Below are 10,695 nucleotides of genomic sequence, written 5' to 3'. Positions count from 1 at the left end.
TGATGAAAATGTATTTTTAATCGTTTGTTTTTCAGAAAAGATGAAATCATTCTAAGCGGCACTTCTAGGTTACATTTACCCTCAACATGGCCGGCGAGGACGATCACGCCGTCGCAAGAACGGAAAATACAGACGCTTCTAACGCGACTCAGGACGGAAATCAAGTTCAAAATGGCCAGGTACCTGTGATCTGCGTTGTATATATTTGAGTCAAAACCTTACATTAGTCATCTCTGTCGAATAACCATGGCTACGAGCGAGTTTTGAGTCACTCGAAATCCAACCAATGAATCATCACTCCCAATCTTATCCTTTCTGTACATTCATGTACATCAATGTACTGTATACATTAATGTACATCAATGTATTGTGTACATAGATGTACGTGAATACACAGCTATTTCGACTTCAAGATATGAGGCATATTTTCGGCATTTCCAGGTCCATCAGACCATTCAGAATTTAGCATTTTTTTCACAGTCTTCTTCTGATAGGTCTCTAACTTACCGGTAGGCCTATCATGATATTCTTGAGCTCTGCCCTGCTGTCTGATGGACTTACTGGAGTGATGCTGGTCGCTGGGTCGACCACATAGACACGTGGACCCTGGATCATCCAAGATGCAGACTCGATCGTCTGAATGATGGCTGGGGCTGGGCTACTTAAATTTGCATTTTCGACAACGACGAACCAAGGCCAAAACAAAAAACAGATGTGAAACTCAACTCATCAGAAAGAAGGCCTGAGGAAACTTCGGAAAATGCCAAAAGCAGTGATGATGCATCACGAACTATGAGTCATGGATGGTGGTTTTTCACCACTATGCCTTGTTCCACTGTTACTCATGATGGAATGCACAGAACTCCTCAAATCAAAAAAAAAGTAAGCAAGCTTGAATATCATAATGATGATATTAATGTCCAATGAAATAACAATGACTATCTTTTTTTGCCCCTACAGCCTGCCCAGGGTGAGCAAGCTCAGCAGCAAGGAGGCGGTACATGGGGAATGGTCAAGGGGTTCCTGGTGAGGGCAGTGATTATCTATTTCATAAGCAGTTTGTTCAGAGGAAAGTCAACGCCTCCTGCTGCTACTCCTGGAGACCCGTCAGCTGTGGCGAAAAATTCAATTCCTTCAACCAATATGTTCCCAAAGGAAATGCTTATGGTAAGTAAGCTCAATACACTGCATATGGACACATACAACCCACTCAAAGCGTGTCAGAAGACTTGAAGCCAAGCTTCACTCTGGACAATATCATGAGTCACTTTGACCCCTTGTTCATGTGAAATGCATGGCTGGTCAGAGCCTTAACAAACTTTGTCAAACCTGTCCAAAAAACCCACACCTTTACCATATTTTTAGGGTGTGAAAACATACACTTTGATGAGTTTCCAAGGTAATCAAACCTTTAAGGATACTTGTTCATACAGATGTGTAACTCACCAACTGGATGCAAAAATCCGGAATTTTGTCTGAACTGTGCTGATTCAGATTTCAAAAGAGTATAGGTTTCCTGTAAGATGCCCTAGAATAACCAGTATATTTCTCTCTGTCTTGTCTTCCAGGATTTGCATGTGTTCCTCTCTGAGCAAGAGGAATTCACCGACTTCAATAACCCTGAGGCTAAATTCTGGTTCAAGCAAGGATTGGTCTATGGTGACTGGACTTCAGGCCCTGATGGTGATGGATCTCATAAGAAATTTAAGAGTATGGCAACACCTTTGGTACGTATTCATTAACACTAAGCCATAGCTGCCTCCGAAATGACCAGAAGTTTACCAAAGCCAATAAATAATGATGTAATTTCTATGTGTTGTCTTATTTCAGGCGGTCCAGAACAATGGCTCCATCTATCTCCACTTGTACCTAACAAAGATGGGGCGCTCCCCTGATCCGAAGGACAAGACCTACTTGAAAAGAATGATGGTCTATAAAAAGAGACGTAAGTGCACGTCGGCACAGAACAAACAACAGGAATTGCTTTCAAACCTGTTATATATGTCATTTTCATTGGCTCCCAGTCCAACAATCCATCAAGTTACAAATTTTAAAGTTCTTTTTCAAAATCGATGTCTTGCTGGCCTCCGGCCCTGATTATCTAAAGCTCCTACTCCAGAATCCAAGACAAAAAACCAGAGCTCACATCGCTCCTACCCTGGAGTGAAAACGATCCCTGACACTCTTTAAGTCAAGTGACAGTCCACACCGCTTATTGGGGGCTGTTGTTTTGCTGTAACCATATTGTTTTCACATGCAAGATCACAATCAAGATTCAACAATGCAGCCCTCTTTTACAGAGCTGAACAAATACAAAAAGAAGAAGTACCACACGATGGTGAACCTGTTGACCGGAAAGACTGAAGCCCATCCTGACATGATCAAGAAGGATAACGACACGAATGAGATCAAGGTCTTGTCCCACTGGCATCCCAACTTGACTGTCTGTCTCCTTGATGACCATACTCCGTGGGTCAAAGGATCGGTCCCTCAGCCACTTGATGAACGTAAGTCATTCATTTTAGGGGAAATACTACCACAAAAATGTTGATATACTTTTCTGCCTTTACCATATTGACATAATTTTCAGCCTGGCTCCACGCCGTCTGCCACAGAGATTTGGCCCCATGGCTAATTTTCACGTAGGTGCTCCCCAGTTCGGACTTGACTCCCTGCTGCTTCATCATATTCATCTGTTTCTGTGTCATTAATTATTAAATTGTCTAATTTTGTTTCAGACATTGACTTCGAGCCCGGCACTCAGCAGTACAAACCTGTAATCTACTTCAATGACTATTGGAACATGAACAGTGATTACATGCCCATCAATGAGACTGTCCAGTGAGTATGATTTCATAGACTGAGTGCATGTAGTCGTAGGCTTCAAATAGATCTGAAGAACTTTTGGCTTGATTCATTGAACTTTATTTAATCACTCACTGCGGCTCCTACAATGTCCTCATCTTGTTTTCAGCGAGCTGAACTTCACCCTGACCTTCACACCGATCTCGCTCTTCAAGTGGCAGATGTACGCTGCCCAGGGCATGCGGAGCAAGTGGTACTCGGTCCTAGGAGACGATTTCATGCCAGAGGAATCTGATGAAGACCAAGACTCACTGAAGGTACCACTTTCATCTCATATCTGTTATCATGATCAATTTGAAATTTTTTTTGTAGTTTTCATAATTTTACTGTTGATCTTAGCACCTCATTGTATCAACTCATTACTGACTTTTTCCGTTGCAGAGAACCTTGGTGGAGACGAACCCCTACCTTCTTGGTCTGACCATCGTCGTGTCCATAGTTCACAGTGTGTTTGAGTTCCTTGCTTTCAAAAACGGTAAGGCCTGTTCAGAGCATATCTCCGAGATCTTGCCAGTTTCCTAATTTACTTGGCTAGTGTACTCCGTCGTTGATAAGAATAGGCTGTGATGGCTTTGGATATAGAAAAATGCCCTCATAGAAACACTTATTGAGTTCCAGACTTTGAGGCCATGTAACATCGGCAAGGGGTTTTACGTGACCATGAATGAACAAGTTTAAAAGATAAAGAACATTTGTCCAATTTTGTAGGCTTATACGCAACGTGATAATTTAGAAAGTGCAGTATCTTGTCTGATCAAGGCAGTCTGATTTAAAATATGAATTGTATTTCCAGATATCCAATTTTGGAAGAGTCGTAAGTCCCTGGAAGGTTTATCCGTGCGTTCCGTATTCTTCAACGTGTTCCAATCGCTGATTGTCGTCCTTTATGTCCTGGACAATGAGACGAATACCGTGGTCAGGATTAGCGTGATCATTGGACTCGCCATTGAGTGTTGGAAGATCAAGAAAGTAGTTGATGTCAAGGTAAGATTCTCCATCCTTTGACCTTTGATAGCAGATTAGATGCCTTGGCCACTCTGCCATACCAGGTCCTTGTATGTTCCTTCCTGAATGAGCACCATAGAGGCAAGATTCAACCCAACTGATGAGGCCTTGGGACTGAAGTCTGGATCCAGAAAGCAGTGCACTTTTATGACAACCAGCATTAAACTTGCTTTGCCTTGGCCACACTAGGCCATCCTTATGGATATACTGTTTTCATGTAGCTTGGTCCAATATTTCTGTAACCTTTCTTTTTCAGCTTGACTTCGAGCAGCGGTGGTTTGGCATCATTCCTAGGTTATACTTTGCTGATAAATCTACATATTTACAATCAAATACTAAAGTATATGACCAGGTAAGCTAACATCCTCACTTCCTTCCCGAAAGAAATTTCTGGAAGTGTCTCTGATATAGTGGGTCTGTTACCCGACTTTGACTCTGCTTGTGGACCGTTGGCAGTCACTTTACTTGCCATGCCATTTGAATAGGTTATAAAACAAAGATTCCTTCTGCCTTCCGCCTATGCTGCGGAAAGCTTGATAAGATACCGTACCAGTGAAAAACATGAGTGACATGTGGTGACCTCTTGCCAAAAAGGGGTCGCTGACTCAGCCAAAATCACCAATTCGGGCCCAACAATACTCGCACAGGGAAAAAGATGTGTTATTTTATCTTGCTTTGTCTTCTATTTCAGAATGCTTTCAAATATCTGTCCTGGCTCCTGTTTCCCCTGCTAGTGTGTTATTCGATATATTCGTTGTTCTATGTAGAACACAAGGGCTATTATTCCTGGGTGCTTAGTTTACTGTATGGATTTCTATTAACCTTTGGTAAGTCGAATGGAAGTTAATGCACTTTTCTCCGATAGCCTGTCATTTGAGACGGAAAGTGAGAATATTATGCCCAGGTACGGTGCCATTGCCTGGGATAGCAATTGGTGGAAACATGAGTAGTTACAGATTGTCCTCTTGTTTCTATTTTGTAAGTCATTACAATAATAACTGCAAATGGGGCCACTTCATAGTGTCGTGCAAGAAAGGTTGCTTGGAAGAGTGACTTCATTCTGATTTTAAACTTCTTGACAATGCAGTTTTAGCCTTCTTTATGAACTTTAACATGATTTGAATATAATGACTTCTGAACAACACAATTTTGGACTTTTTCATTCTGAACCTCTTCAAACTGTCTATCATTATCAATGTTGATACATGTAAATGTTTAACTTCAGGCTTCATAATGATGACTCCCCAGTTATTCATCAACTACAAGATGAAGTCTGTCGCCCATCTGCCATGGAGGATGTTAACCTATAAAGCCCTCAATACATTCATTGATGATATATTTGCCTTTGTCATCAAGATGCCAACACTATATAGGATTGGGTGTCTACGTGATGGTGAGTATAGAATTGAAATCAAGTCAAAGTTATGAGGTAGAGGTGGGCTTTTGATATAGCCATTGCCTTGGATAGATACCTTACTCATAGCACCTCAGCTTGTCAGTCCTCGTTGGAATGTCAAGGAGCAGTTCCAAGCACCTCACTCAAAGCTTCAAACTTGATCATGGAAAAAGTGGATCAGAAGGGAATGAAACTTGCCTTCCTTCCGACAAGACCCCTGGACCCTGATATTAACAGAACTTGCATTTTTTTGGTCACTCATTTTATCCATTGGAATTAGCACCAGCTCGTATAGAAAAGAATCCATTATACTTTGTATGTTTTGGGGGCGGTTGGGTGTAATATTTATATCCTGAAGCCATTGATGTTGCTTATAGTGAGCCCTTTCTCTTTCAGATGTGATATTTTTCATCTATCTCTATCAAAAGTGGATTTATCCCATCGATCCCAAACGTGTGAATGAGTACGGCACGTCCCTGGAGATGATGGATGAGAATGGGAAAATCATCACACCGCCCGAGGAGGGGGGCGGGGATCCTGCCGCCATAGGAGAGGGTGAGGCCACCGAGGGTGAAGTCACAGAGGCCAAGCCGGCCGGGGAGAAGAAGAATGATTAATGATAGGTGTCCGGCAGGGAGTTGCTGATAGGGAACTGTTGCCGACTTGTCTGTTCGGCGAAAGGATCTCCGAGCAAAAATCTTAGCTATATTTGACCGTAGGCTGCCTTGGCTTGTTCAAGTTCCCGATTTGTATATCCCTGTCTTCATTGTCATTGCTTTTAGTCTGATGTGAGTGAGCTTTCCTGTAGAATTTGGCTTACTTAATGTGAAGGTCAACACTGCTCACGTTAAGTCGAAACAAACTTATATGTATTTAAAGTATTTATTGAATGTCGTTTGTTGAAATGGAAGACTTTACCCTGTTTCCCCCCCAAAATGGCACTGCATGCAAAACAAAGTAAACATTTTCTGTATTTTGCTACAAATGGCCCATTCTTGGTTTGTTTGCCCGATACTGGCAGAGTTAGTACTTTTTGATAGTTTCAGATGTAACTTTATGTTCAAATATTTCAATTTCTCTACGAATTCACCAAAAATGAGAGTGCCATTTTTACGTGAAATGGGGTGCAGGAAATGCAAATGTCGTTCTCATTTCTCTTGCCATAGACTTGTGAGGCAATTCCGAATGTTGATGTTTCTATGAGATTGTGCAAAGTCTTTTAGAGCACGTTGTTTTCATAAGTTTCCTCAACGAATTTGAAATTGTGGGGAAATTGCATTTGATTTAAAGCTAAAAAATGTCATACTGGAATTACGACGGATCAACAATGTTCTCCACAAGGCCATTTGTCCAGGTAGCCCACCCTACCTTGGCAGATTACCGCCCTCTCTTGGAAGAGCCACCCTACCTTGCTCTAGAATTTTTTAAAGGTTTTCTATATGGACACTCTACATTAAATACCAGGCCACTGTACCTTGTGTGGCACACTGGCGAAACATTTTGAATATCGAGGGTACCACCCTACCTTGAGAAAGGCCTGTGGAGAACTCTGAATGACCTATTTACTCTATAATTGCCATCACTTTTCTGTCCTTCACATTGGTTTACACCACCAGATTATTTGACTTCGTTTGTGAGGACCTAAAATGTGATGTACACGTGTTATTATTGTACACGTGTGATCAAGAATAGATAACGTCTATATTGATTCTTGGTGTAATGAACAAAGGTAGAAGTGCTGTTAATTTTAAAATTTTCATTGTGTTTTTATATATCACATCGTGTCGAGGACTTGCACGTTACTTGTTGTCTACTTGTTGATTTATTTCTCCAGAATCTCGTAAGAAATGACCATCAAGGTAAAAAATCTCCTCGAATTTTAGGAATTTCTGCCAAAACTGAGTTGCACTGATTGATGAGTTTTTCTGATGGTGTCATATTGTGAACAAACTTTTAAGCACAAGTGCCATGGTGTGATTTTTATTTCGACATTGTAATGTTTTATTTGGATATCACCTCACCGAATTGTTACATATTATTTTCTCTTACTACACATGTTGTTCTTTCAAACTGTATCTAAGTTGGGCATATTTGGTTGCACTCTTGGTAAAAGGGAGCATATTAATCACCTCACTATGAATTTTGAATTGTCTTTTCAAATTGTATCATGAGTCGTGTTTGGGCTTGCGTTGACATTCAACATTTCCACAAGATTTCAGACAGTGCTCTTTTCTCAGACTCCCCTCCCCCAAAAGAGTACTGCATAAACTGTTGATTACTGCAACAAAGGTTTCAGTTAAGTGTATGTACCAGAGTGGTCTGAGACTGCCACCCCCTTCCCTGAAGTGAAGCATACCCTTTGTACTTTTGTGACTCGATGTGAGTGTGGAGCTGGAGACCAGACTCGAGCTCATGTGCTTCAAATCTGCTCCCTAATGAAGAATAAAGAGGAATACTGGCATGAGGATAACTCTATCTACTCGTATCTATCTGTAAACGGCGTTTGTATAGCACCCTTATCTGTCCTATATATTTTGCCTTTCAAAAGCGCTTCACAATAGTTCTAATGTTCGTAATGTTCATGGAAGAAGTGGGCCTTGAGGAGTGTCTTGAATGCTGTGATGGAGTTTAAATGTTACTAGGGAGGCCATTCCAGAGTGCTGTTGTGGCACTCGAGGACAGCCGACTTTGTTGCCAACAAGAGTCCGACTGTCCAGTGTACCTCTCAAAAATCCCGAACGCAGAAGATGAAGTGCTCTTGTGATATTGCTGAAAATTTTGAACCATCCCTTATTATTCAACTAGATTTGAAAATTGCTGAGTGCTTAGGCTGATAATTCCATAGTCTACATGTTTATCGATAGAACATATTTTTCTTTATTGTCCTTCATGACACTGCATTTGGTCATTTTTGCTTCACGTTATCGGTCAAGTGGACCACTATGATTAGTGTACTGTCCAGTTTTCACGTCTGCTATATATTTGTGTATTCTCGTATACCCAAGTCTCCATTTTAAAAGGACAATCATTCAATTCTGAAGCTGTTCATCAATTGAAGTTTATTCGACACTGGAATTGATCCAGTTAACTTATATGTCATTTAAGCTGATGGTGCGCATAGACTTGGTTTTGCGATGTTTAGGCAAGAAGTCGTGTTTTACATATATAGTGACATGAGCTTGGTTGCAGACGGTGGGAATGTCTTTGTGATCTTGAACTCTGAAATTAGGTTACTAAGTACATTTGTATATTGAATCGGCGTTCTCCGCAAGGCCATTTGTCAGGGCGGCCCATCCTACCTTGAAAGAGCCGACCTACCTTACTCTAGAATTTTGTAAAGGGTTCTCCCAGGGCCTCCCTACCTTAATTTGCTGGCCACCTTGTGTTGCATGCTGGCAAAACTGCTTGAATAACAAGGGTATCACCCTACCTTGAGAACACCCTGTGGAGAACCCTGATTATTGGTGTATTGCCTAGTGTCTGTTGTGCAAACCATATGATGGGTACATGTTTGTGATACAGATGCATCATGTAAAATTTCATCTGTTATTTATTTTCGCTTCCGTAGGAATATTTATATGATAATAGCATAGAGATAGTGGCATACTAACAGAAAAACTGGTTGAAATACCCCTCACATCTGTTCATGGACTACTTGTTGAGGTTTCATCCCACAGCGAGTTTTACTCCCAGTGAGCAGGGAGGGATGATGGTGGAGGGTTAGTAAAATGTGCTTAAACGAGTGTTCAATGTCGCATTTAAATTGGATTAATTGATGGGAAGATGGATTTAGCAGTTGTTCAGTTATCGAAATGACTAAGATATCTTGCCATGCATATGAATAGTGTTTCTTTCACTTGATGAATTCAGAGAGAGGGTAACGTATTACCGTTACTGAAGGCATTTCCTGAATGAGTCCATTGTAAAGTGAGTTGGGATCAAAAGATTTTCTAAGGGGATGTGGGGCATTCAATTGACTTGCTCCAATGATTACTGTATTAAGCACTCGAAAATGTTGGCACCGGTGGTATTGGGACAAGAGTTCACTGGTATGATTTGTAAAAAGCTAAGCTGTGTAAAATTAATTTGATTATGAAATATATTAAATGTGATACAGTATAAATATCTGGTGTTGACTCTTTCAATGTTATTGAAAAATATTATTTGGAGGGACGTAAGATGTTCACATAGGGGAAGTGTACAGTGCTATACAGGTGGAAAGGACAGTCCAATGGCCAAATTCTATGTAATTTGGGGTGGTAAGGTGCACTTTTATAATGCCGCTTGTGTATAGCCAATACAAAAATGTACCAGAGTGGTACTGATATACCTTGCAAAACAGAATATAACCATGGGACTCCAGCAACTACATGTACAGCACTGTTTGCAAAGCCTCTGGGAGGATACAGGATTAGAAAACCCATGTGATATAAAATTGTACACCTGTACACTATGTCCAATGAACGAGTATATAGCAATACTCGACATGGCGCTCCCCAGACTGTGAAGAGAAGGTAATACAATCTTTGACAAATGTTGACTCGACATAGGACAAATGTTGACTGTTGGTCAGGGTAAGTGTGAGAATACATTGATCGATGTCTGTGGACTTTCTAATGCGAGAACGATGTGTCAAATAAAGATAGTAAAGAGGACAGATTTATCGTAAATGAACACCAACCGATGGGCTTCACAACCAGACTAAATGAAAATTTCAAAAGAAAACATTTGATGACTTTAGGAAGAGTTGAGGGCCGTGGTGGGTTGAAGGCTATTGGTTTACCTCTGCAACAAAATAGAAATAAAGCCCTCCCATTACAGTGTTGGAGGGGTACAATCGGATAAAAATCTTTGGTATGTCTCTTGTGTCCTCATTTCCTCTCCAGTTATAAAGCACATATTTTTCTTAGGCAAACCGATACCTTTTAGCCACCGTGAGGGCACATGAGCAAAGTTTGCTCATTATTGGGTCTTCAGACAATATCTGGCGAGTTGTTCTGTAGGAGGGAACTGTGTAATCTCAGTGTTGAAGAGAGTCAGTCTCTCTATCACACAAATACACCAGGACTGACTGGAAATTGAACCCTTGACCTTAGAGGTGATAGGTGCTGATGTTTCCATTACTCCATTTCCATTAATCCCACTTTGGTCTCTATGAGGACAAGTCACAACCAGGTCAGTACAAAGAATGCCAGGAGAACATCATTGTGGGGTCTATCAAAACACACTCAAAACGGCTCCAGGGAGATTTGAAGAATCTTTTAGCACAAAGCAGGTGCACCTGTCTAGGGAAGATCCACAATCCATGTGCAAATATTCTTCATAAAATCTTCTAGTCTAGTGGAGTTTTCTCGGGGTCCTTCATGTTCTAGGTATGGAGCCATACTTCAAGTACGTCCGCATCAATTTCCATTTTTGGGACACCCCTT

The 10,695-nt window shown here is 41.0% G+C and overlaps 2 protein-coding genes across 2 annotated transcripts in view; both read left to right on the top strand.

The window, feature by feature from the left end:
* The first annotated feature begins 89 nt into the window (after window positions 1–89).
* LOC135485649 (putative lipid scramblase CLPTM1) lies at window positions 90–7,595 on the top strand. Its single transcript, XM_064767940.1, has 13 exons — window positions 90–179; window positions 961–1,167; window positions 1,569–1,727; window positions 1,831–1,945; window positions 2,301–2,507; window positions 2,739–2,841; window positions 2,975–3,122; window positions 3,247–3,340; window positions 3,659–3,849; window positions 4,127–4,222; window positions 4,562–4,697; window positions 5,096–5,263; window positions 5,663–7,595. The coding sequence occupies exons 2-13, from the start codon at window positions 1,009–1,011 to the stop codon at window positions 5,881–5,883; spliced, it is 1,797 nt and encodes a 598-aa protein (XP_064624010.1). The 5' UTR covers window positions 90–179; window positions 961–1,008; the 3' UTR covers window positions 5,884–7,595.
* Window positions 5,883–10,695, top strand: part of LOC135484632 (adenylate cyclase type 10-like) — a 23,612-nt gene continuing 18,799 nt past the window's right edge. Inside the window, exons 1-3 of the mRNA XM_064766266.1 lie at window positions 5,883–5,931; window positions 6,060–6,160; window positions 7,101–7,125. Of these exons, the coding sequence (XP_064622336.1) occupies window positions 5,883–5,931; window positions 6,060–6,160; window positions 7,101–7,125 (175 nt within the window). The remainder of the gene's footprint in view (window positions 5,932–6,059; window positions 6,161–7,100; window positions 7,126–10,695) is intronic.

This window comes from Lineus longissimus, chromosome 3 (assembly GCF_910592395.1).
Source record: "Lineus longissimus chromosome 3, tnLinLong1.2, whole genome shotgun sequence".
NCBI classification, from domain to species: Eukaryota; Metazoa; Nemertea; class Pilidiophora; order Heteronemertea; family Lineidae; genus Lineus; species Lineus longissimus.
Note: the sequence above shows the minus strand (reverse complement) of the source record. Positions and strands in the feature narration are given on the sequence as shown.